Source organism: Cuculus canorus, chromosome 4 (assembly GCF_017976375.1).
Source record: "Cuculus canorus isolate bCucCan1 chromosome 4, bCucCan1.pri, whole genome shotgun sequence".
Taxonomy (NCBI): Eukaryota; Metazoa; Chordata; class Aves; order Cuculiformes; family Cuculidae; genus Cuculus; species Cuculus canorus.
The window spans coordinates 38045188-38072782 of record NC_071404.1 but is presented as its reverse complement, the minus strand read 5'-3'; the positions used below and the strand labels follow the sequence as shown (position 1 = coordinate 38072782).

Below are 27595 nucleotides of genomic sequence, written 5' to 3'. Positions count from 1 at the left end.
TACTGTCACAAAAAGCAGCTAAGATTATTCCATTTGGAACACTGTAAAACACAAACAGTTATATATTTCTGTCTTGGCTGCACCACTACATCATTAAAAAAATGTATCAGTAATAATTTCGTCCAGCAACTGTTCTGCAGCTGCTGTCATTTATGTACTTTTACCTAAAACCCACCCAGATTTAGAATTCAGCACTGGGCATTTGTTTCAAACTTCAGAACTGTCAGACTGGCCTCTCTTATAATGCTACTACCCTTCTTCCTTTTGTTGCAAATGTATTCTTAAACATTTCCTTAAAGCAAAGAAACTCCCAAATGTTTACTAACCACCACCAAGCACTTCAACATACAGATCACCAAAGAGTTTGCATATACCTGCAATTCAACTTTTAGTGGAATAAAAGTGCACGCAAAAGGTGAGTTTCTGCAGAACCTCTAGTTAAAAATTCATTGTTTACATGAGTGGGAAAGGAGTAGGGAATCTTAATAAAAGAAAAAAAAAAGGAATACATTTAGAATCATAGAACTATTTGTGGTGGAAGGGACCTTAAAGATCACCCAGTTCCAAACCCCTACCACGGGCAGGCACATCTCCCACTAGATCAGGCTGCCCAAGGTCCCATCCAGCCTGGCTCCAGGGATGGGGCAGCCACAGCTTCCCTGGGCAACCTGTTCTAAGTGCCTCACCACTCTCATAGTGAAGAAATTCTTCCTTATGTCTAGTCTAAATCTGCCCGTCTCCGGTTTATACCCATTCCCTCTAGTCCTATCACTGCAAGCCTTTGTAAAAAGTCCCTTCCCAGCTTTTTTGTAGCTCCTCTTAGGTACTGGAAGGTCGCTATGAGGTCTCCTCTGAGCTTTCTCTTCTCCAGGCTGAACAAGCCCAACTCTCTCAGCCTGTCCTCATATGGGAGGTGCTCCAGACCTCTGATCGTCTTTGTAGCCCTCCTCTGGACCCATTCCAACAGCCCCATATCCATCTTCTGTTGAGGATTCCAGAACTGGACACAATACTCCAGGTGAGTCTCACAAGAGATGAACAGAGGGGCAGAATCACCTCTCTTGCCCTGCTGGTTGTGCTGCTTTTGATGCAGCTCAGGATACAGTTGGCCTTCGACCAGTGTGCGTTTGCCTCAGAACGCGGACGTGAGGAGATGGTGTCTAATGCTCTGCCTTCAAATGCAAGTTCTCTCGATTTTCTTAAAACTCATGAACTCTTACTTCAAATGCAGCTGATAAAGGAGAATTTTCCTTGCACAAACTTGGACTGACTGCAAAACCCCCTTAAATATTGACTTCTTAAAGGCTAAGATTAACTTCCAATTGTACATTAAATAAGTCTTTAAAAATGTACTTGCAAGAGTGGTTTCGACACCACCAGGAAACCTGCGACGGCTAATTAGGTATTTGAGGACAAGTTCACACTGAAGAACGAAATAAACAGGATACACCCCCGAAGGGTCTTACAAAACAACACCTTTTGGTTCCCGTCCACGCAAAACGCAGCCTGAGCTTCTGGCCGGGACCAGAGAGGTCACACGGGCCGGGTTAGTCCGGGCGGACCAGTAGGTTTCTCTCTGCCCCGCCCCGCGTTGCTCCGGGAGCTCTGTCCCGGGCGCGGCAGATTTGAACGGCGGAAGCGGAGGCGTTGGGAGCTGCGCGGCCATGGTGGAGGGACCGGGCTGCGCGCTCTGCGGGGAGAGGCTGCGGCGCGGCGTGCGGACGGGGCAGCCCGTGCGCGGCGTGCGGGGCTGCGGCCCGGCGGTGAGAGGGGACGGCCGTGAGGCCCTGGGGAGCCTTGGCGGGGGGGGGTGGGGGGGTGGTGGTGGTGGTGGGGTGTGTGCGTGCGTGAAGGCCGTGGGGCCGAGGGGGGGGGGCTTGAGAGGGGGGCACGTGGAGGCCGTGACGGTCTTGGAAGGGGGGTCGTGGGGAACTTGGGAGGGGGCGTGTGTGTGGAGGCCCTGATGGTCTTGGGGGATGGGCGTGGGGAACTTGGGGTGCACACACACGTGGAGGCCGGGGGGGCATTGGGGAGGGGGCCTTGGGGGGGGAGAGGCGTGGGGGCCTTGGGGAGCGTGGGGCCCTAGGGCAGGGGACATACCTGTATGTATATCTGTGCCTTACTGTTAAGGTTGTGATGACAGTGAATATACTGTTTGCAGGTTTCAGGGGGTTCTGGGGAACTTGAGTTGTTAGTCAGGGAGAGGGGGACCTTGACAGGCCGAGAAAAATGGGCTGGCAGACAGCATTCGTGTGGCTTTGAGTCCTGTACTTGGGACAAAATTACGTCATGCAGTGGTGCAGGCCTGGCTGTTGGTCAGGTGGTAAACTACTCCACAGACAAAAAGGTATTTAGGGAGCATGCCTTTAGAAGGAAGAGGGCCTGCTCCAGACTGGGCTGTGCTAACTACAGTGTAGTCAGCAGGCTGAGGGGAGTAGATCTTACCTCTGTTCAGCACCTGCAGGGCTGCATCTGGATTACTGTGTCCAGTTTTTAGCTTCCCAGGAGGAAAAAGGTAGCATACTGGAGTGAGTCTCCTGGAACTATTAGCAGGCTGAAGCACATGATGCACAAGGAGAAGATAAGTGTACTGGGTTTTTATTGCTCTCTTCAGCTACCTCAGAGGGAGAGTATGGGAGGGACAGAGCTAGACTCTTGTCAGAGACGTACAGTAGGGCGAGAGGAAGCAGATGCAAACAACAATCGGAGTAATTGTGGTTACCTATTAGGAATTTTTTTTCATTATGACAATAGTGAAGCCCTGGAATAAGAGCACAGAGACAAGAGAGTCTCCATCCTTGGAGCTGTTCTCATGTTGACTGGACAAGGAACTGGGCTGCCTATTCCTAGTCAGTCTGGACCAGATAACCTGTAGATGTCCCTTCTTATAATTGCAGTGGAGTTTCATGTGCTAAGCAAGAGAAGATTATTGCTTCAAACTCAGATTTATCTTTTTCTTCTCCTTTGGTAGTGTTCCAGCTACTGTTCAACACCTCCCAGTGTTAGGCTTTCAACCAGTAGAATGAGAGAAATATCTCTGTGGTCTTAGTGGAGGTTTTTCTGTAACACACAATGCCTTATGTCACGCACTGAAAACGTATTATTAACTTGGATAGAAACTGCAAGATGAGGCATTGGGAGAAGGATGTAGATCTGCAAATGGCAGAATTGACATTCTGACAAGTATTTAATATTTAAACTATACCTGTTTAGTTTACAACAGCCTAAAACTCTTAGTGTGAATTCATGACTTGAAGGAAAACTCGGAAAATACCTTGATAAATGCATACTATTTCAGTTTGAAAAAGAATGAGCTAAGTTATGATAGCATTAACTACAGTGACTGATTCCTGGGTTAATAGTCTCATAGTATTGATAGAGCTGCTTAAGGAGAAAACATTTAATATTGTCAAAGTTGGAAAATTAGTTCATACAGCTACTTGCTGAATGTGTACAGATACTAGAATCAAAGTAGTATAAATTCTGTTTTTAATCTTTGTGTGTGTGTACTCATTTTCAGACTGCTGGAAGTGAGGAGAGGACCTCTGGTCACGATTTTCTTATTGGACATGTTTACAGGGGTGTGGAGACATTGGGAAAGGAGCTTTTTATGTACTTTGATCAGAAAGCTTTAAGGTAAGAGACAAGCAAAAGGCCTCATGCATTCAGACTGTACATATCTGGGGGGGTCATCTTGTTCTTGCTTAATGTTTGTTTCAGAAATTTGAAAATTAGTGTCACAGAGAAACTTCTCAGAATCCTTTCTGGAGTGCTGGAAAATACTGGATAACAGTCACTTACCTTTTCGAATAATTTACTGCTTTATTCTTGGTCTAAGATTCCATGCAAAGGTATCTGAAAAGGACAGTCGTTCCCTGAAACGCTTTGTTTCAAACAGGAAATTGCATTTTCTAGGGACAGAACTTGGAGAAATGCTTGCAGTTACAGTTACTTAATATCTGCCACTACAACCTGCACTTGCAATTTTTTTTAACTTTCCCTCAGAAATTTAGACTGAGATTCTGTACTTAATTTTTAATGATTTAGTTGCTCTGGTAATAAACTTGTGTGAAAAAATTGCCCAACTTAAAAATATTCTGCGTGTATGCATTTATGCTGCTTTGATTTCTTTCTTTAAAAAAATATTAATGACCCCTTGGTTTAGAACTATCTTTGAAATCTGGCAGGTGAATGGTTTGGTTATCATAAATTTACCTCTTAACTTTTCAGTGAAACCCTGTCTCCTAAATGAATGGTAAAACTGCCAAATCATTGTTTGTTCATAGTTTTCAAAGCTTATTAGGGGTTTGTTGGCGTGTTTAGGATTTTGTTGTATGCTTTAACCCCTTGGACATCTTCTTGTATAGCCACCAAGGTTGTATTTGGAATCTGTTTCACTTTTTCTATCTCAATATGCTTCTGTGCTGCCAAGTCAACTAAAAAATAAGTAAAACCAAATGCGCACGGTGATGGATTATTAAAAAAAAATCCCCTCTCATTCTTTATGATAATTAGTATAGATTACTTAAGTAAGGCCCTTATATTTAATAGCTATGGCTTGCATCTAAAGCTTTTCTTTTACCTTTCTACTTGCAACATAATTCTAATCTTTCTAAGTCTTTAGAAGGGAAAACAATATCACTTCTACGTTAAGGGTAGTCTGTCACCTAGTAACTGATCATGAACAAAGGTCATGAATTTTGTTCACTCGAAACTGGTAATATCAATTAATACCTTACAACTCTGTGACATAATATTTTGCCAGTGGTACTGATGTTATAGGAGGGAGATGGAACTGAAAATGCTTGGCTGCAAGTATAACAGTTTACAGTGGATGCATTCTGGATAAATAAAGGCAGTGATATATTAGTAATTACCTGGGATGATGTGTAGACTGATCTTTGGTAGCAGGGGCCTGCTGATTACCATATATAGTGCTATACGCTTATTTGTCCTACTGTTGGTGAAATGCAACTAGTCTTACAAGTACATACGAGACTTTACGTCGTAATCATACAAGTAACTAGTAGGACAATTATGTGTTTAAAGCAACCCATATTTATGAAGCATAGGATTATGTTCCTCATCAGTGTCTCTTGCTTTGTATTGTGCTTTCTTAAATAGAAATGGAGAAGAAAAAGCAGGAACTAAAAAGAAAATGATAAATCAGTTATAAAGGAAGATTAAAAAATAAAGACAAGGGAGGTAATTCATTCAGGCGTTAGCCTTTTTTTAAATTACTATTGTATGTATTCCAAATTGATTGGATAAGCAAAGGAGTAACTTGAACAATAAGAAAATATTGTTTCAACAGACTGGATTTCTTTATTGGAAGAAAAAAGCTATTACTAAGGAATGTGAGTAAGCATTTTGTGAAAGTTTTCTTCAAATAGAAAGAAAATCTGGCCAAGTTCTAGTATGGAAAATATAATCCTTTGATCATGGAAGATCTTAAATAGTCGTTTAGCTTGCTAGCCAATGCAATAACTTATTGTACTTAATGAAAACAACCCTCAGTTATTTTTTGATAATGAGCATAAAAGTTTCATCAATTCATCAGTTATGGTAGCTCTAGAAACTGTATTTAAGACATTTTTGTCATGTCACTAGTTGGTAATACTGTAGAAGTTGTATACTAGAAAGATTTCCTCTATGTTGGAGGAAGAAGTTAATTATTATTTTATAACGAAGATCTCCATTCTCTTATTTTTAAAATGTATATTGTGCATCTTAAAGATGTTGAGAGGAGGCAGAAGGCCTCAGAAAATGCATCAGATTAAGATTGGCTACCAGGATTGTTTGTTAGGAGAGGAAATAAGTAATACATCTTCAGAGGATCTATTATTTATTCAGGTTAGCTCTCAAATATATGATTTTCTTGTCATGAGAAGGGCTACTGATTAGACAGATTCTGTATTTTTACATAGTTTCTCAACATAACAAAACCAGCTTTTCCTGTATGCTAAAATTGCCTGTAAAAAGCTGGTAGTCATGCCGGAATAATGTTATTCAGATATGTCTTGTCAGACATGACTGGGCCATGAAGGGTTATTTACTCATTTTATGCTCCTGGGTTTTCTCAAGTGGGGAATGACTGCCTGGTGAGAGGAGATAACCTAGCCATGAAATTGTTTTATGCAGTTTGGCTACTGTCTGATTGCTTGCCTGACTTGAAAATCAGGAGAATACTTTTCAAGTATTGCCATGCTGTGGATAGTGATTAGCAAATGAAGTTCAGTATTACTTGTATATTTGCAATCCACGGTGGGCAGTAGAAGCCTCTTTTCTTTTTTTTTTTTTTGAGTACAAATGAGCAATGACACCTTCTGAAGTAATTAATACTTCTACTTTTTGATGTCCATTTAAACAAGGACAATAAAGTCATTGAAGAAAGTCAAGTGGGGTTTTTTTTTTGGTTTTGTTTCTTTGTTTCTTTGTTTCAATCTGAAGCCTTTTTTTCAATTTTGCCTTGAAAATCACTTAAATAATCAATGAAAATGGAAAAAAAATCTCTGATAGTTGTGAGTTGTGCAGGAGAGGCTTGCATGGACTGTATGTTTTGTCAGGGAAACATTATAGCTATGTGAGAAAGGTTGTCCTTGATTTAATTTCTGTAGTGTGCTATTAGTGTAAATTTGGAGTCATAAATGGTTTAGAAAAGTTTCTGGTAATTGGTGGTGCACATATGTTTTTGCTTAACTGAAAACAGACAGTTATGAAAGAGACTGGAAATTATATCTTGACTCCTAGTGCTTGATAATGTGAATTGTCTCTGTTGTCTTACATCTCCATATAATAGTTCAACTGTGCTGCTACTAATCTTTTAATTTTTTATGGGGAAAAATGTTTGTTTTTTAAAAAAAGCAGATCTTTCCAATATTGTGCAGCATGAAAGTTCTAAAAACTCACCTTTTTACTTGAAAACAGCAAAAAGCAATAATCAACTCCTTACTGATAGCTATCATTGAACAACAGGCCTTAAGTTCAAAAATGCCAGGAGGCTGGCATGGGCGAACAAGGAACTCCTGGACCAATTCAGACATGAAAAGGAAGCCTACAGAGGGTGAAAGCAAGGACAGGCAGCCTGGGAGGAATACAGAGGAATTGTCCAAGCAGGCAGGGATCAGGTTAGGAAAGCTTGAGCCTCGATAGAATTAAATATGGCCAAGGACATTGAGGACAGCAAGAAAAGCTTCTATATGTATGTCAGTGATAAAAGGAAGAATAGGGAGAACGTGGGCCCTCTCTGGAAGGAAACGGCAGACCTGGTTACCCCAAATATGGAGAGAAGGCTGAGGTATTGAATTATTTTTTTTTTGTCTCAGTCTTCACCAGCAAGGACTTAAGCCACACAGCTCAAATCACAGAAGGCAAAGGCAGGGACTGGGAGATCAAAGAACCACCCACTGTAGGAGAAGATCAGGTTGAAGACCAAGGAAACTGAAAGAGCACAAGTCCATGGGACCTGATCAAATGCATCTGTGGATCCTAAGGAAACTGACAGATGAAGTTGCTAAGCTACTGTCTGTCATATTTGAGAAGTTGTGGCAGAGTCCAATGAAGTTCCCATGTCTGGAAAGGGGAAAACATAACTCCTACTTTTTAAAAAGGAAAAAAGGAAGACTTGAGGAACTACGGACCAGTCAGTCTCTTCTCCGTGCCTGGCAAGATCGTGGAGCAAATGCTCCTGGAAACTCTGCTGAGGGACATGGAAAGTACAGAGGTGATTCGTGATAACTGATGTGTCTTCACTAGGATGAATCATGCCTGACAAATTTGGTGGCCTTCTGTGATAGGGCTACAGCATTGGTGGATAAGGTAGGAGAAACTGATATCATCTACCTGAATTTCTACAAAGCATTTGACGCTGTCCAGCACAACATTCTTGTCTCTAAACTGGAGAGACATGGTTTTGACAGATGGACCACTTGGTGGATAAGAAATTGGCTGGATGGTCGCAGAGTTATGGTCAATGGCTCAATGTCCAAGTGGAGACCTGTGAGCAGCAGGTTGAGGGAGGTGGTTCTTCTTCTCTACTCTGCTCTCATGTGACCTTACTTGGAGTACTGTGTTCAGTTCTGGAGTCCTCAGCACAAGGAGGACATGAATTAGCGTGAATCCGGAGGAGGGCCATGAAGATGCCAAACTGCATAAAACATTCTGGAAGTATTTAATGCATTAAGCAATTGAAAATATGTATAAATGCTATAAGGAACTTACATAAAGAATTGACTTTAATGAAATATTGTCTTAACCAATGTGTAAATATTTAAAATGCCTATCCTTCCTGAAGTGTAACACAGTTTCATCTTTTAAATCTTTTTGTAGCTACAAAATAATCCACATTTTCCTGATATACAATATGTAGAAGTAGGGAGCTCTCTTTCTTATGTTATATTTATTTTGGTCTTGAATGTAGCAAGTGAACTTGTAAGAAATAGATGTAGGAGATCATAGTCAAAACTGCCCTTTGCCCAAGTAACTGGCTCTCAGTAGAAAACATTATAAATTGTAAAATCTCTTGAAGCACAAGTGATCTGTAAAAGCAACACTTGAAAGAATCTCTTCCACTCCATTGCCATCTGTGCATATTTCATTTTCTCTTTTATTAATTTTTAATTGACCTGTAGGTTTTGCCTTGGTTTTAGGCAAAGAAAAGCAGAAAACAACATATGGCAGATATTAATTATTTTTTGTGGATTTATTAGAAGCAGCTTTGATATGATAACAAAGTTGTCAATGTGAGGACTGAAATCTTTCCTTTTGTACCATGTGACTTCTGCCTGATTTAACAGAAAATTGTGTGGTAAAGTAGCCTCATTTCTTTCAGCCTCCTTGAGGACTTAACCTATATTGGAAGACCAGTGTGTTAAGTGAAAAAAATCTAAGTGTGATACACCAGAAAATTGTTTTACTTAATGAACAGGTTTGACTTCTGTATAATGGATTATGAAGACCACTGGAAAACTGCCATGTTTTGGAGTATTTCTGACTTGGGGAGGGTGCTTCTCTGGGATTTAAGCACTATGCAAGCAGGTACTTTGTTGAAGTGTTATGTTACACTTAATGCCTAGAATTAATGTACATACTTATTGATTTGGTTAGGTAAGAGTAGTTTGTAGCTTTACAAAATAGACTAGTTCAATACTTGGAAACATTGTTAAGATAAAATACCCACAAGAACTCTTTCTCTCCAAGGATTCACTTTGGTATGAACGGTTCCATGCGCATTAATCCTGACGGATGCAAAGACAGAAGTGGAGCACCACCAGTTTTGGAGATACAGCTTGCAGAGGATACTGTTTGTTTTTTTGAGGTGACAGCAGAGTATAGGTAAAGCAGAAACTAAGCACATTATACACAGCTTGGTTTAAGAACATAGTGAAAAAATCACACACAAATTGTTAACCACTTGGGTGAAAGCCATCATAGCCACAAAGAAACAAAATAAAACTTTCTAAACATATTGTATATAAATCGGTGTGATATTTTAATTTTCTTAGTTATGCATTGGAATTTTCATACAGTTAAAGTAGTTCTGTGCCATAGCCTCAGATAGTGTCAAGACTGGGAGTGAAAGTTGAATTGAATTCCATCCTTTTATCTGAATGCTGAACGCCATTGCTTCATTTTCCATGCAAGTCTCACTTCCTTAACAAGTATAAGGAAGATTACGGCTTTAAAATTTTTATACTGTCAAGGTTGTGGTTTTATTTTCTTTTTTAGAAGCAAATAGGTATAATTGTTCTAATAGAGATCAAGTGGACATTTTTGTCTATCATTGTTCTTCTCACTGCAAATAAAAATTATATAACAATCTTAATTTTAAAGCATTTGAGGCTCTTGTGTGAAAAGGAGCATGTAAATTCAAGTAACACATATATGCTTATTTAATATTACAAAAATGAAAGCTTATGTAAGTCTGAGATGACTTGTACTGTATTATGTTCAGCCTATTTGTTTTTCAGTTTATGATTTTCCTTAGCCTAATAAAATCAAGGTTTCAGAAAATATCTTTTGTTGTCATGTTGTAACTACTGGACCATGTAAACATGTAGCTGGTTATGCTTGATGGTCCAAACACATGGTCTGTTCATGTTAGAAGTAGTTTTAGAGCAAGGACCTAGCAATTAGTTTTCAAACTGAAAAGAATGAGGATGATTTCTTGTATGTTGGACCAGGTGCATGTTCTATGCATTTGTCATTGACCTGGTTTTGGTGGGCGCGGGTTAATGGAATTTCTGTGCCTCTTCCTGCCACTGGTATTTTCATGGCTTCTTATTTGCATTTGTTGTTCTATTATACTCTCATGTTGTCTCTTAAACTGTACTGGTATATTAGCATATAATTAAAATAAAACTAAATCTTTATGTATTTTTCTTTTCTAGAAGTGCTGCTGAGAGTGAGCAGAAAGTGAGAATGATGGAAAGCTTGGATGTCTGTTCCCCAAAGTTTAGCTTCTTAAGAGCAGAAAGTGAGATTAAGCAGCAGAAAACCCGCATGTTGTGTGATGTGTTGCTGGATCAAGCAGTATTACCTGGAGTGGGAAATATAATAAAAAATGAAGCACTGTTTGACAGTGGTCTCCATCCAGCTCTTAAGGTGGGTGAAATGTCTGAAGATTTTTTGTTAAATGACTCTAAAGTATTAAGAACATAAATACATGTTTATATAATATATTGTAGTCTTCTTATCTTTGCTTTATGATCTGTAATTTCTTAAGTTGTTCTAAGACACTAAACAAATATTATTGTAACTGAAGATATTTGTCATGACGTTCCATGGAACTTGTTGCTGCTACTGCTGCCTCACAAAGTGGACATATTTTGTGAGGCTAAACCTTGTCTCTCAGAACTTGAAAACTCTTCTTATTAGAGAATTCAATTAACTTTCAAATCCCAACATTGTCTGGCATCCTGTTGTGCTACCTTTAAATTGTCAGCATATAAATAAAGGAAAGAGTACTCGGGTTTTCTTTGTTCAGTTACTACCCAAAATGGCTTATGTGGTAGAGTTGATTTATTTTTGCAGCTCCTTCCCATTTTCTGCCCTACTAGCTGGCATGATTTCCTTTTCTGTCATTGTTTACTGAGCTTGTTTTTCTTAAGATCCTCAAGCGTGCGTACTCAGATTTTTGGTTGAAAAGAAGTCTGATGTTTGCAAAACAGATTGAGATTGCATGGAATGTAAAAGAAAGCTAGTGAAGATAGAAACTGAAAGTTTTTTTTTTTTTGAAAAGTGTTTCTGAAAGTTCTTCATAGGATCAGTCAGGATTTTAATTGTACCTGCAATGTGAGCTGGCAGAGGAAAGAAAAATGTGAATTAAAATTTTGTGTTCTTAACAAAACTGTCTTTTGGTTGATAAGTCTCTGTAAGTGTGATTCCATTTTGCTCAAGTGTTCTTCTTGAAGATCTCTCACCTATGATAGATAGGTCATTTCATAATCCATGGGGAAATTAAGAGGGATTAGTTGCCAGCTCCACATGATTCCTGTGATCAAGAACTCTCCTCAGTTTGAAGGAAACTTGAAATTTTTACCTAGTGTGTTATATGGATGACACAAAGCACATTTTTTGGTATTCAGACAATGAGTTTGTGTAGTATAGAATATGAAAATTACTGAGATGATATATATAATGTGAATTCAGAGAATTATCGTCATGGGAAGCAATGCAATTCCACATGAGCTGAAGGTGTTCAAAGTGACTCAGCGTTATAGGTCTTTCTGCTGTTGTCCCTTAACATTCTAATATTCTAAAAATCATTTTTGTCCTATTTACAGGTTTGTCAACTGACAAATGAGCATATATGTCACTTGGTGAAAATGACACGTGATTTTACCCTGCTTTTTTATAAGGTATTGATACACACTTCTGAGAAACCTCTAGAACTTAACTCTGGCATGTTAGCTATGTGTGGTTATCTAGCAAAAACGGTGAAAAGTTGTAATAGGGAAGTTGTAATAGGAACGTTGGTTTGTGTGCTCTTTGTTAATTGTGAATTCTCAAACGATGGAAAGGTGGGGGAGTTTAGGCTGTAAGAATGCACATAGGCTGGCCCAGCGGCAGCAGAAGTGTTTGACAGATGCTCCCTGAGGGCCAGTACAGTGCAGCTGTGCATGTGCTGTAATGTCACTGTGAACATGTCAGAATTGATGTAGGTTAAGCACGCTTATATGTAAGATAACATAAAGGTCACTTTTCAAACTGGGAACTGGAGATTGCCCCAAGGAAGTATGAAGGTAATTCGTGCGGCTTCCTTTATGGAACTTGTAATAGCGAGTATATTTATTGGACTAAATAGATTGAAACTTCATCTTTCTTTTTCTAACCAAAACAACTTTTTTGGTTGCTAAAGTGAAATAAATTCAAGCTTCTCCCTGCTGCCACAATTTCACTAGAATTTAATTTTTTCTTATGTTAAACTTTGCAATTCCTGGTTGCTCTTTAACTTTCCAAAAAAGAGAGAATTTGACCTAATTCTTATGTTTTTCTTCTTTAAGTTGTGAGCAGAGAAAGGAATAGCAGCAGTGAAATTTTTGTCTGTTTCTCTTGGTATTCATGAAAGGCAAGAAGCTAGTGCTGCTAAAATTCTTTTTTTGGTAGGCTGGGAGGAGGGCATCTAACTTTCCTAATACCTTCTTTCACTCATAAAGGCTAAAACCGTAATTTCTTTAATAGTTTGCTTTCCCCCAGCCACGGAAGAATAGTTTGTTGGCAAGGGAAATCTTTTCATTCCCCACACTACTTAGTGAAGTCTACCAGTAGAGAGAGAGCTTCCAGTTCTGCAACAATTATAATACTAGGAGATTTGTGTCATATGCTTTTAGATTGACAATAAGCAAACAGGTTAACCTTTCTGTAGGTCAGTTGTATAGCAAGTGTTCACCAGTCAAATGGTTTTAAAAGAGAGCTATCCTGCTCCCCAAAGTCTTTTATCCCAAAATAAGAGGAATAGTGCTTGATCATTTTTTAATAGACTATTGTAGAATATTTGTAGTAATAATACTGTATCATTTGTAGTAACACACTTTACAGATGCAAAGATGAGGAATCTTGCTTGTGTAAAAGTTACTGCTTTTGTCTGTTTTTTTAAAATAACTGGATGGGAGTAAACTATTAAGAGGAAACCAGCTGTAAACCTTCAGGAAAAATCTTGAGGAGAAAGCAAACTGCTTGTAACATTCATACGAGTATGTATTAGCAATTCATTCTGATTGAATTACTAAATTGTACTGGCAAAAGCATACTCATTCAATAAGGGTGATGAATAAGAGCACAGCAGTAACAAATACTCTGTGCTCAAAGACTGGGAAAACTCCAGGATCTTTGTGCATTGTGGAGCTAGAGTTATTGAACCCTGCCAAAGCTGGGCTGGTATTCTGAGCCAGCTGTGGTGTCATCTGAACTCTGCCCAAGGAACTGTGAGGGTAGTGCAGAAACAAGTGTGTCTCTTCAGAGCTGGCTGCATCTCTGCTGGGCTTTTCTAGTTTCTGGTTTTGTGTTTCTGTTTGGCTTGGCTTTTTTTCCTGCCAGTCTATACTGATTCTGTGTAAATTGTCTCATGAAATGCGCCAGCTTGTCAGCCCTCTGGAGGCTCTTTAGGCCACCGTGGCCTTTGGGCATGTACTATACTTAATTTAATACGACTTTCTGCCAGGATCTGGGAGCTTGCCATAGTGTCAAGTGGCTTTTTATGAGCCAACTTGTCTGGCATGGCTGGAGCTAAGGTGAAGTTGAGCAACTTTACTGGGTACTATCTGACTCCTGCAGAATCTCTGGAATATTTCTGCTTTGCACAGTACTTTAGGTTTTGGGAAGGTTGATCAACCCAGATTGACCTGGCTTTACTATGTATTTTTGGTTCTTTTTAAGGTGATGTTTTATGTTTGTTTTATTTTTGTTTTCTGTGCTACATTGATTGGAGGTCATCAGCTTTTTAAGAATATTCCTGTAGGTGCCAGGTCAAAGACAAATGGTGCTGAATTAGACCCAGCTGGTCCAGCTGAATTCAGGAGCTCCCTGTTTGCACCATGCTAGTATGTTTTTTCATCTTATGTCTTTTATTGCATTATGTGGAGAATTCCAGACAGTGGTCCACTTGGTTTAAACTCTATTCATAAAAGAACATGAAATACAAATGATAGCCCTTACGAGTGTGCTTTAAATATCTTTATGTAGTCATTGAGCTGTCAGTTTATGTAGCAGTTTTTATGTTACTGTCAGCTGAACCGAAGACTGATACAAAATTCATCCTGGGTCCCTAACTTTAGGTTTTAATCGTCTTCTGTTTTAGTGCCGCAAGACTGGGTCTGCACTCTACAAACACTACAAAGTATACAAGCGCTCAGCCTGTGGTCAGTGCAACGGGAAGATCACTGTGTGTCGTTTAGGAGAGAATAACAGGATGACTTACTTCTGCTCGCAGTGTCAAAAGGCGGATCCCCAGCTTGTCAATGTTCGGTATGACAGTGTAATAACTTTATAACACTTTTAATCATCAAAGTGCTTAAGTACCTTGAGGTGCTGTTACAGTAAGAGGATATCACTTCTCAAATAGAATGGATCCTCGTGCATTTTATATCTAAGTTCACTTGACTTTGCAAAAGAAAAATGTTTTGACCATTGATATTTAAAAATAGTTATAAGCTTTGATTCTTTGATGCTATTTCTTTTAAAGGCCTCGTCTCTTATGAAATAGCTATTACTCTAATCAAATGTAGGAATTATAAAACAACTCAGAGTACTTAGAATTATTCACCACTTCTGGAAAAATTGCCCCTTCTGGATGTTACCAGTATAATAGGCTTGGATTTTTACACATAACTGAGAGGAAAAAAAAAAAAAAAGGAGGAGGTAGGAATTTGTCTCTATTGTTTTTCCCACAGGATAGCCACTTCAGTCCTGGAATACCTATATAGCTGTGTATGTATGAAATTTTATTCTGTCTGTAGAGTTGCAGTGAGGAAAAGTAAAACTTGAGTAAATTCAAAGTGAAGCAAATACTGTAGGGCTTATGACTTTTTCTCTTCCTCCTTATTGGATTTGGAAAGCTTTTACTACAGGTTTGCCACAGAGACACTTTCAGTTCCACATAAATTGTGCTAGCAGCAGCTTTCCTCCTTGTATTTTAGAAAAGCAAAAAATACATTTGATATCACAAAGGGTCAAAAGCTAAAAGTTCCAAAAGGACCTTATTCATAACTCTATGGTATTCTTGAAAATTTTCATCTGAGGTTTCAGAATCTTGCCTTTTTATACTGAGCTCTGTCAGTCTATCAAAAGGCACTGCTTCACTTTGCAAACTGCCTTCATTAGTTTGTGTATGGGTTTTTTGGTTTTTTTTTTTTAAAGTAAAGTTTACAGAACACATTAATCTCTCTCTGTCTCCCACCTTCTTTCAAGATTCAGACAGCTGAAGGGATTTTACTTAAAGCTTAAAAATTGCCTTTGAGTACAGATGAAATATAGAAAATTGCAGCATGGAAGATAAATATTTCACATGCTGATAACCCCAGTCTACTGTATTTTCAGAAAGTAATAATGAGAAATCTTTTGCAGAAGGATAGGAAGACAGCAGTGTTCTGTTGAGTCAGATAACTAGAAAATGGTGCAAGAAAAACAAAATCTTTCTCTCTCTGTTCTAGAAGTAGCGGGTTGGATTTTTGTTGGGTGTTGTGGCGGTGGTGGTGGGATTTCTTGAAACAAATAATTAAACAATGTCTGTTCTGTCTCTTGACAGCACAGGATTTCTGGTATGTCAGCGGTTCTCATTATCTTCCTTAGTTTTCCTGTCGTGGGTGAGATGTAGTACATAGTAGATATCCTTACCATTATCTTAGAAATGTAGCCTGTTAAGGAGAGCGATGATTAGGGAATAATTGATAGGTGTAAGGAGTGACACAACAGTTCCCAAGTACAGCATTTGCGTTATTAATTGAAGTGCTTAAATTTTTAGGATTAAGTCTCAAAAAAGTACTTAATTCCACAGAAACTATGGAGAAAAATGCTTGATGACTTATCAACCATAGTACTTAAAAAATTTACATATGCAATGTGCCGAACAGGTGTGTTCAAGTTACCTTTAGCATGCTAGCAATGTTCAGATACTATGACAAATCTAGACGTTGGTGACATACAGCTACTGTAACTGTAAAACTGTAAAATAGTAACTGTGGTTCTAAATCAGCCTATCAATATAGGAGGTATAATTTACATGAAAATAAATTTTTAAAAAATGTAGAGGTGCCTGGAGTACAGCTTTGGCTCACCAGTTACAGCTAGGACACTTCTGAATCTTTCTGATGAGAGTAAACAAAATCCAAACCAAAAAATGAAAAACAAACAAAAAAAAATTGAAGAGAAAATCCTTAATTCTGAATAGGCTCCTAAATGTTCAAAAGTTTTCCAGCAAATTGTGACACACGAAAAAAACTTTATAACTTTCAAGGTATTCAGTTCTGTTGGCTGTTACAATGACTAAGTGGTCTAATGGGTGCCATTTAAATGATAGCAAAAAATTTTTTTGCTATATTGTGTGGCTTTCTGTAGTTCAGCCTCTTAACAGTTACATTTGTTAGCAAGCATTCTGCACAAGGGGTTGGGGGGAAAGTACTGAAAGTCTCCCTTTCTTGTCAAGTTTCCTGCTGCAATGCTTGGAGAAAGTAGTGAATTTGAGAGAGGCCGAGGCATTGTGCGGGAGCATACATCAGTTAATTATTAACTTTCTGTCCATTTTTGTTTAAGTATTTTTGTTTGTTTTACTACTTCAGCATCGGGAAAGATTTGCCCTTGAGGTAAAGGAAAAAACAAATAATCAAAATAACCATGACATGCTGTCCAAGCTGTGACAGGCAGGCTTAACACTGCGTACTGCTTGTTCTTTAGCCCTGTGCCTCCCTGTATATAGTGGTGTAAGGCAATTTGTAGAAGAAACATCACAAAAGACTAACAGCATTCTTTTGTTTCACAGCAAACTGCCAACTAGAAATAGCCTAATTGGCTGGGCATGTGGCAGGGGGTCATGTTCTAATGAACGTGTAGCTCAGAAATCTGAAGAGGAGTGGACGTGTGCACGCTGTACCCTAATAAACAAGCCTTCTGCTGAAATTTGTGATGCCTGTTTGACTTCAAGGCCTGAAGGTATTGAAAGTTTCTCTGGAACTTCTGCTGGGAAGGGTGGGAGGACTGTAGTTTTGATGCAGTTTTTAGAATTATAGAACTGTAGGAGTGTCTCATTGTGAATCATATTTATATAACATTAGCTAACTTAAAGTCAGATTTTGGGGAAACCTTATACAGACATGGAAACTGTTGTGTCCTAAGCCCTAAAAGTGTCTCGTCTTCCAGCTTTGTGTGCAGATAGGGTTACATAGACAAGCCTCTGCAATTACTACTGGTTTTACTGGGGCAAGGAGTGAGACAAAATGCCATTCCTTCAATGCTCCTTAAAATTATTAAAAGCTTGGAGTATATGTCTAATAGAGAAATCACCAGGGGGTAGAAAAGTGACTATCATACTCTCACCTGAACAAAAGCAGTATATTTTGGTATCCTTTTGAAAAGGAAGTTGGGTTTCTCAGGGGCTGTGTTTTTTCCTCCAAGTTCAGAGTAAGGATGATTCTATACCTTTTATTTATCTCTTTCTGGAGATTTCAATGGTGCTATCTAGATCTGGTGGGCAGAAGCAGCAGTGAATGAGACCTAGAAAGGGACAGGAAGATAGAATGAGTAACATGCTAGCTTCTCTCCACATTGTTGTATAGAAATTTAGATTTTAAGAAGGGATTAGTGAGGTTATGAACAGACTTTCCACTGAGACCTTTTTTTTTCGTGTGGAGGGAGCTGTGTATTCTTTTTTACTTTCTGTAGAAAAAGTGAGTATATCCCTCTATGGAGGGGATTTACAGGAAGTTATTTGAATCAAGACTGTTCTGAAACATTTTGAGTTGCTACATATATTTCAAGAAACCAAGTCTAAAGATGTGCATGCGTGTGCATGCGTGTAACTTAGGAAGTTGTTCTAGAACTAGTTTTATCCCTATTGAAACTCTTCTACATCAAAAACCAATAGTCCACTTATTTAAAATTGTGTAGCAGATTACTCAATGAAGTGGCCAAAATATTCATACTACAACGTATTTCTTTTTTTCCTAGCTTCAGAGCTGTAAAATTGAAAGATATTTGTAAACAATATATAGGCTTTTGTATCTCAGAAGGATTTGTTTTTATGCAGACTCCACAACCTGTTGTTAAAGGTTCACTGAATTTAACTATATGACTCAAAATATGTATACTGAAATCAGAATTCTCATAGCTTTTGATGGTACTTTGAGCCATACTTCCCAAAGTGCCCCAATTCCTAGCCTGTGAAGAACTGACTTTGTGTTACTGATCTCTATTTTTACAAAATAATTCTCTATGCTTTTTTAAAGCATTGCTTCATTCTAGTTATTCCTTTTAAGACTTTCACACATCATTCCATTCATAGTTTACACTAGCTAAAATCTATTTCTTCAGGTCAAGAATCAGTAAAATTATGTCTTAGTGCCTTACAGGACAGCTGTTGCCAGCCAGGGCTAATCTTGCATAATTATGCAAAACCAGCACCAGAAACCTCAAAGTTTTAATTTGTCCACAGACTCAGATTTACCAACTAACATTTATCCTGGAATTAATACTGTCAGCTGGTCCTTAAAATTTATAGTAGCATGTCTGCAAATGGTTTATTTTAAGCTTTGTAACAAAATCCTGTTCCTTTTCCTTTACTTGCAAGTTTCATTTGTTTAGCTGTATGCCAGTACTGAAAACAGGCTTGGAATTTAAAGATGTGTTAATCTTCGTAGAATACCGTTACAAAAATTCGTCTTAATAAGAGTTATTTTTGCACCGTAGGAGTTGATATTTAAGATTTTTCTTAAACATGGTTTTGCTTAGCTCTCTCTTTTCAGATTTTAAGATTCCTTGCCTTCTCACTTTGTTCATTTTTTGTCTTTTATGTTTCTAAAACTAACTACTGTCAGCAGAAATGCTTGAACTTTTGAGGACAGAATGCTTGGTACATAAAGTTAGCTGCTGGCTTATACAGCTGAAATAATTCAATCTGCAGAAAGAGAACTATTTACTATTACATCTCAGTGTCCTTGCCTCTTTGCTAAATACAAGGCTAAGCTTCTATTCTCTCTTAAACAAATCTGAATGTACTGGAACCAGTATATTTTATTGTGCAGCAGTGACAAAATGGAAGGACGCTGGAAACAAGTATTGTTGCAAGTAAACTGTGGGGATTCTTATTTTGTTTCTGAATGAGAATGCCTTTGGAGGGAGTGTGGCCTTGTATATGCATTGTCTACCCATTTTTCTTCTGCTTAATTCCCTCTTCTTCGTAAGGAAGAGAGATGAAGGATGAGAAAGTACTCTGTTCTTCAATGCTATGGCTTCACAGCTACTTAAAGATTGTACATAAGGAATTCATACAGTTTCTTTTCACCATTTTCTTGGGAAGGATTACCTACAGACTCCTTATTTAGTAAACTGGCATTAATAAATTATCCCCAATGACTATTGCCCACTAGGCAGGCCTCTGATTCTGTGAAGAAACATACTGTTGTTCAGGTCAGGAAATATTACAAATGCAAAGTAAATGTCTGAAGTGCTTGCTTCTGAAGCCTCTTAAAGTAATGGATCAATAAGTTTGAACACAACATTTGGAAAGGATGGGGAGCCCTGAAAGCACTAGTAAACTCAAGAAATGAATATTCCTTTTTGCATCAACAGTAAAACAGTACCTCAAAAACTGATAATGTTTTGCTGCTAGGAGGTACCATACCTTGCAGTCTCCCAGTGCCGGGGATATAAAAGATCATTTTGAAAAATGTATGTATTTTAATCCCTATATCTGGTCCAAATTCAATTTCGTATGGCTAATTCTTCATGAGCTTTCATTTATAGACCACTATTCACATCTGGTCTTATATTAGCAGTAGTAATAGTATCTTGAAACACATGTTGTATGTGATTCCAAAAGCGCATGAGCTTTTTTACTGTAAGAAATTTGGTACTATATCTAATCTGTGACAGGTTTTGAGTTCTTTCAAGATGGTATGATGAATTTACTTTCAACCTTCCTGTATGATGACTTATGAATACAGATGAGAAATATGATGTATAACTCTACACAGACCGATTATAACTAATAACTTATTTTTCCTTAGTTCCAAAGACAGAGAATGTTGAAGATTCTGCAGCCTTTAACATAAACTTAATAAAGTACCCTTGTAATAATTTTGGAAAACCAAGCACAGAAATAAAGATCAATAGGAAAGCTGCATTTGGAACTACAACTCTTGTCTTAACAGATCTTGGTAGCAAAGCTGTTCTGAAAAATGATACTGAAATATCTGGTAGAGCCTCTCAATGTACTGCTCCAGAAAGGAATTGCAGTCAAATCCAAAACGATGTCTACCAGTCAGGGAGAAGCATAGACAAGGATCATTCAACACACAGAATTGCTATGGCTTTGTCCTCCTCTCAGCAACTTCTCTCTTTCAAACACATACAGAAGAAACAGAAAACTGATAATCTATCCTCTGTTCACCAATATCATAAAGGAATCAGGTATGTATACTAAAATGTAAACAAGTCTTTTTATAATCCTATAAACCAACTTTATCCCCAAAGATTAATGGAATACTGTGCTGTTGGGTTTAGACACTGTTGTTTTTGGATTTCTGCCAGAGGTAACTTATTATTGTGCAGCTAAAATTATAGCCAGATTTCAGAAGCACTGAATGACCTAGGCTGTCACTGGAAAAGTGCTGATTTTGGCATCTGGCCAGTACTAATGTTATCTGAACAGCTGTTCATTGTTCAGCTATTCCCACGGAATAGGACAGTACAGCTCTAATAGCTCAAGAAGCAGAGTTCAACCTAAGGAGTTGTCTGGTCTTAGCACTGTAGTTGCTGTCTGCTTATAGAGCTATTGAAGGCATTGTGAAAGATGACAAAAGGAAAGTAGTAGTGTGAATTAGTATATTCTAATTGAATTTATTTGTCAAGTAGGAGTTTTCAACATTCTTCCATGATACAAAGCTCTGTACAAGTACCTTGATGAACCTCCCAGCACTACTTTCTCTTAAGTTTCATACTCATCGTATATGCAATTACTTCAGCATTCTATCCATGCTGAATTTTTGTTTACATAGGCCTCTTCAGACACATCTATTGCCTAGCTGAGAGGAATGTGAGAACCTATTAAAGTTGTCAAGGAAAAGCTGGGTGGACATACGCAACAGTAATGAGAGGGCAAAGTAGATGTCGCAGTGGTAAATTGTGCAGGGTGAATGTGAAATATTAAGGATGTGCTACGAAATTCTTGTTCATATGTTTATTCTGAAATACAGAAATTATTTCTTCCATTGTCTAAGGATCTTAGTGGCTAGCCAGGTTAGTCTGTATGAATATACTTTCTCCTTCCTGTCTCAATAGAGGACTACAGAGAACTGAGGATCTAGGCAGGAAAACTGAGAATACAGAGGAGTGCAAAGAAGAAAGCAGGTTTTAGAAAGTCATCATCTTAAATGTTTTAACAAAAAACCCAAACCAAACACTTTGTAACAAACAAGAACATAAAAGAGTGTTTTTTTCTTTCTTTTTAATGAGGTGTCAGAAGAAAAATTGCTGATAAATGCAGGACTGCAATATTCCAGACATAAAAGAGAACATAATTCCTAAGCTGATAATAAGAATTAATTAATTTTTTTATTTTTTTTTATTTTTTTTTTTTTACTAAGGCTTCATCACTGCTTTCTGCTCTACAATTATATTGGAAAGATAAATTTCAGACTATTAATTTTTTCATGATGCTATTTTAAAAAAGCCTTGTACATTGCATTCATAAAATCTCTGACTACCTCAGTCATGAGGAAGAAAGCAAAAAAAAACCCAACTTTATGCCATTCAGAGAACACTGTTCTACTCCCTCAGCTAAATTCCTTCTTGTCCAGATATGATCTGGAGCATTACTGTAACTTTTTAGTAAAGCAGGTGACAGTCTTTTCTGTGAAGCATCCAAATACCTTCAGCCTGAAGTAATTGCTTGCTATTGGTCTTTTTCCTGCTGAGATCAGAATACTCTTTTAGAGTATGTTGGAATTTGGGGTGGATAGTGTAATAATGATGCTAAGGTTTATTTTGTTTAGTAAATTAATTTGAGTGCTTTGAAATAATTTAAAACATGGGCTAATGCTGGGTAAAACTGGTATAATAATTGCAAGAAAAGCACAGAGTCTTGTCTGTTCACTACTAGCAATGATTCAGCTTTAAAGGTGTAGACTGCATTACAGAAGCAAGTTCTCTGTCACTCTGTGTAAAAAGTACACTGAGTATTGTAATAGCAGGAGGGAGTTTTTTGGTTGGTAAGCTCTTTAATCTTACACAGGCATCATTTTGTAACTTGTCTTTACAGCACATCTCAAGCTAATATGACAGATGATGCTTCTATGTTAAATGCGCGCCATCCTCGCTGCAGTAAACATGGCCGTCTCTGCAGCCTCAGAGTTGTAAGAAAGGATGGAGAAAACAAGGGCAGGCAGTTTTATACCTGTCCTTTACCCAGAGAAACTCAGTGTGACTACTTTCAAGTATGTATAAGACTTCAAGGCCTGTTTTTGAATAAGCACTTACTCCTGCAGCCTCCTTAGCCCAGTAATCTGTAATTATGGACAGATATAATCCATTTAAAGTTTGAAGTAATTTTAAATACTTTTTCACAGTGAATTGAAACCAAAAGGTTTAACAGTAGTTACACACTTACAGTTTTAGTTATGCCTTCTCAGCAGTAAGAGGACTGTGCTTGTGCAAATGCTCTTAATGTGCTTCCATGTGATGTAAAACAGATGCATAGCAGGAACGTTGATTTGAAGGAAGTTGTACAAGTTGTTTAGATCAGCCTTTTGCTTGAAGAAGGACTATGGCAAACTCTAGAACTAGACATCAGCCATGTTTCTGTCTAGCCAAAATCTTGGAAACTTCCAAGGATGAGGATTCTGTTATTTGCCTGGACAACACTGCTGCAGTAATAACTAACCTGGCCCTCCTAGCTGCAACTAGTGGCCATTGCTCCTTGCTGTGAATGTGCATGACTGAGAAGAGTTTGACTTGGTCACCTACTGCCAGGCAGCTAACAGATGAACTCAGGACAGTGGTGACCATAATGCCTTAATTTGAAGTAAATTATGTGTTAACATTAATTAAAGTTGCTCCAGTTAAAATGCTTGCAGTTGCAAGTAATGTTAAAGAAAAAACTAACATTGTTGATCACAAGCTAGAACTGTCTTAAATACTAGGAAGAGTTTCTTCTAAGACCTCCCCTGCAGATCCGTTTCTGTTGCCAATTTTAAAGTAAGGAATTCATGACCATCACATATACTAAAACTGTGCCTAAAATATGTTTCTTTTGACAGTGGGCTGACTTGAATTTTCCATTTTGTAACCATGGCAAGCGATGTGTTATGAAGACTGTGCTGAAGATTGGTCCGAATAACGGAAAGAACTTTTTTGTGTGCCCTCTTGGGAAGGAAAAACAGTGTGGCTTTTTCCAATGGGCAGAAAATGGGCCAGGTATGCAGATTATTCCTTGATGTTGATGCTCTTGTTAACTACTCCTTGGGATGTCTTAAATGCATACAACTTGCCTAGTCATTTCTGTTTTGGTTTTGTTTTGTCTTTTTCCCTGTTCACTGGTTCATAATTAAAAGACCTCCAACATGCAAAGAACTGCAGGTCTGGGAAGAGTAATTTTACATAGTGCAATAAAAACTAAACGCTGCTTGTATGATGCATATTATTTTGAAATAAACACCTGGCTTGCAATATATTGTGACATACTGTTATTTCTAATAAAAAAAAATGTTTCCTTTTTTCCATGTAAACATCAGTGAAGTTTGACAGCACTGTGTATTTTCAAGCATATGTGATTTACAGAATGGATAAGTTTATCTAAATTAGTATTTTAAATTGGTAGACTTCCTCATAAATGTAAATATGTATTTAATAAAGGGGAATAAGAAGTCAATATACTCTTTTAAATACTGTTTTATGCTTTATTTCCTTAGAATTTAAAATGAAACGGCAATGGACTGTATGCTTTGAATTTCACCATAGCTGAATGTGTGACCTTGCTCAAATTTAGAGAACAAAAACTGCCTTATAACTAATAATGTGACTCTGTAGTTTTCTTAATTACATACCTTTAATCCTGGTCTTCACATTTTAGTCTACTCGCTACTGAACTTTTTTTCTCCAGTCCATGTGTAATGCATAATAAAATCTTACCTCCTAAATGGTTAAAATTCAGTTTACATTTGCTTGCCTTACTACACTTTGACGAAACAAGGGGAAGAGTAAATAGAATATGCTAAGCTATCAAACGTAAAGTAAAGCAAAAATAGAACTCCTCAAATCTTTGAGCATGTACTACAGATAATAAGGTAGATGAAACAAATGAAAATATGGCCATAGAGTCACAGATTATTGCATGACAAACTTTTTAATGGAAGTAATTGGAAGTAGCATTTCTTCCCACCAAAAACACAAGATGAAAGTTTTAAAAATTTCTGCAAATGGTCCTCAACCTATGCAAATACTTCAGAAATAGTGTTATTTCTGAGAGCGAACTGCCTTTTTTTTCCCCCCCCCCCCTGCGGTTTATTGACAAAAACTACTTAATTTTTCTCAGAAAGTTGTGGAACTTCAATCCAATTTAAATCTTCCATGTCATGGTGCAATTGAAACCAGTTAATTCGTGTCCTAACCACTACATTTTCAGAGGCTTTTTTTCTTGCTCTTTTCAAATAGCTTTTGATACCTTTCAAATCTTTTAAAATTTTCCTTTATGCAAAGGCAATCTAATCTAATTGGACTGTAGAAGCTATAATCGTTACGCTGCTCGATGGATTCTTTCCAAATATTATATATCTTTCATGAAGCCTATTATTTAAAGTCAGTTACAAAACCTGTACACATATATATAGCTAAGAGAAATGGGACGTATTGCCAGTGTCTACTGGAGGCTATTAGGACTGACATTCCCACTCCTCTGACTGAATGCATTCTGAACAAAGTGGTGATAGCAGTTCTATACTAAAAAGGAGTCTTCCTGTAAAGCTGACTTCTAAGTAATCTTAGATACATTTTTTAGGGAGCTTTTTGTAGCTAATAACATTACAAAGTGTTAGCATGACTCATAGCAGAAACCTGTCTTTAACCTTTATGCAGAAAACACTTTTTTTTTTCTGGCTTTATATAGTATGAAGCTAACCTCATAAAGTTCTCTGAACTCAGCTGTGATGCTGTGTAAAATAGTTTTTAAAGGACTGAATCAAGGTCATGCAAATTGTGAAGTAAAAATTTTAAACCTAGAAAATGCTAATGCCATACTCAGTTTCTGCTTTATAGCAACACTTTAGTTACGATTACTGTTTTAAGTAACTTTAGGTAGAGTATACCTTTCATTTTGAAGGTAAAATTTGTTTTCCAATTTGGGATATTCAGGTTAGAAGCAGTAGATTTTGTCTGTTTTCATGCTTTTATACCCTTACTTAAAATACTTCTATAATCAGCTGTTTGTTAAAAACAGATGTGCATTTTTCTTAATCCATAGAACCATTCAGGTTGGAAAAGACCTCCAAGAATATCAAATCCAACTGTTACCCCAACACTGTCATGTCTATTAAACTGCCTCCTCCTGAAGTGCCTCGTCTACAGGTTTTTTGAACATCTCCAGGGCTGGTGACTCCACCACTTCCCTGGGCAGCCTGTTTCAGTGCTTCACCACTCTTTCAGCAAAGAAATTCTTCCTTGTATCCAATCTAAACCTCCCCAGAGGCAACTTGAGACCATTTTCTTTTGTCCTGTCACTTGCAAGAGGAGACCACCACTTGCCTCACCGCAACCTCCTTTCAGGTAATTGTAGGGGGCGATAAGGTCTCCCCTCGGCCTCCTTTTCTCCAGACTAAACAATCCCTGTTCCTTCAGCCAGTCCTCACAAGACTTGTGCCACAGACCCTTCACCAGCTTCATTGCCCTTCTCTGCATGCACTCCAGCACATCAATGCCTTGAAAGGCCCAAAACTGAACATAGTATTGAGTTGTGGCCTCACCCTTGAATACAGGGGTACAATCGCTTCCCTAGTCATTGACATTTGCTGATGGCAGTCAGAGTTCAGCATCTACTGTAACTTAATAAGCTACATTTCTGCCTTTTTAATTCCTCTAATGCCTGAAAGATTGTTTATTATGTCAAATTTTTACTTGAATACTGAAAATATGCATTCAAAATCCATTTAGAAAAGGGTGGAAATGTGCAATGCTGTATTTTAGTGGAACAACAAAATAAATCCAACACAATGATAAAACTATTTTCCAAATAAAAGCTTATTAAAAATGCAACAGGCACACTTAGGGATGAGTAGAATTCAGAGTGTACAGAGTATTGTTTAAACATAGTCAGTGCTTTAGTTATTTAACTTATTGAATTGCTATTCCTGTACAAAGTGCAGGTCCCTGCAGAGTTTGTATGCTTTATGATTTTATTATAAAATTAACTGCAAACAACATGACTGTCTTCTAGGTATTAGTCATATGGTATAATCATACTGTGAAAAGATCCTAACACTAGGCTTCTTTTAATACTAAGGTTTCAGGTGAGACCTTAACAGAGAGGTGGCAGAGTGAAGGAAGACCTCTCTGAAGGCACTGATGAGCAGCAAAGCCCAGCTTAAAGACTGGATGAAACTACAGTTAGGAACACTGAAGGGAAAAGTGAAGACCACCTGTTTGGTTACAGAGAGAGCTGAAACCTAAGTTCTTCCTTCAGACATTATATGTCCATGTGGTCCTTCACACCAACCCATACTACCTCCATCTGAATTTTAGATCAACTAAACAAATCACCTGCAATCCAAATGCTTTGTGCTAACATTAACCAGGCTTTCAGCTCAGATTATGAGTAAATCCAGCTGCACATTTCACTAGATTAAAAAATGGCCTATGCATAAATTCTGCTGACAGGACTGTGCTCCAGGCAGGCTGATTCCAGTCACAGATTTTCCAAAAGCAACTCATGCTTGACAAACTTATTCTCCTTCTATGACAAAGTAACATCAGTTGATGTGGGGTGAAAGTTGGACATTGTCTACCTGGATTTCTCCAAGGCTTTTGATCTGGCATTCCATAGCCTCGTCCTAGAGTAACCGATATGTAACAGTCTAGATGAGTGGTCACTATGTGATGCTGGTTTGAATGTAAATAAACCAGGGACTGCAGTACTGAACTCAGCCTCTGATAACAATAATCAACTGCCATTCCCCCCCTCCCTCCATGCTCTACACAATCTATGTTTGGGTTTACCTAATATACATGAATTTCAAATTCAGTTTAAAGTCTCTGATTCATTGCAGAAGATGGATTCACTTTATTTTTAATTTATTGTTACGTCAATACATGAAATACATTAAAAAATTCGAGCACTTGAACTTTATTATTTAAATCTCCAGAAGCCAGATAAAGCCCACCTCAGATCTATCCATGTAGCTGT

At 37.9% G+C, this 27595-nt stretch overlaps 1 protein-coding gene across 4 annotated transcripts; it reads left to right on the top strand.

Annotated features, from left to right (window-relative positions):
• The first annotated feature begins 1639 nt into the window (after positions 1-1639).
• NEIL3 (nei like DNA glycosylase 3) lies at positions 1640-27544 on the top strand. 4 transcript variants are annotated; one of them, XM_054065032.1, is made up of 11 exons: positions 1640-1763; positions 3521-3636; positions 9199-9333; positions 10389-10602; positions 11784-11858; positions 14297-14463; positions 16973-17142; positions 20358-20616; positions 22466-22640; positions 23463-23619; positions 25661-27544. In XM_054065032.1, exons 1-11 carry the CDS (start codon positions 1665-1667, stop codon positions 25771-25773), a joined length of 1680 nt encoding a protein of 559 aa, XP_053921007.1. In that variant the 5' UTR covers positions 1640-1664; the 3' UTR covers positions 25774-27544. The 4 variants fall into 4 exon arrangements, with proteins under 4 accessions (XP_053921007.1, XP_053921005.1, XP_053921006.1 ...); XM_054065030.1 differs by having other exon boundaries at positions 20214-20616; positions 25661-26356; XM_054065031.1 differs by lacking the exon at positions 25661-27544 and having other exon boundaries at positions 20214-20616; positions 23463-24677.
• Positions 27545-27595: the final 51 nt, after the last annotated feature.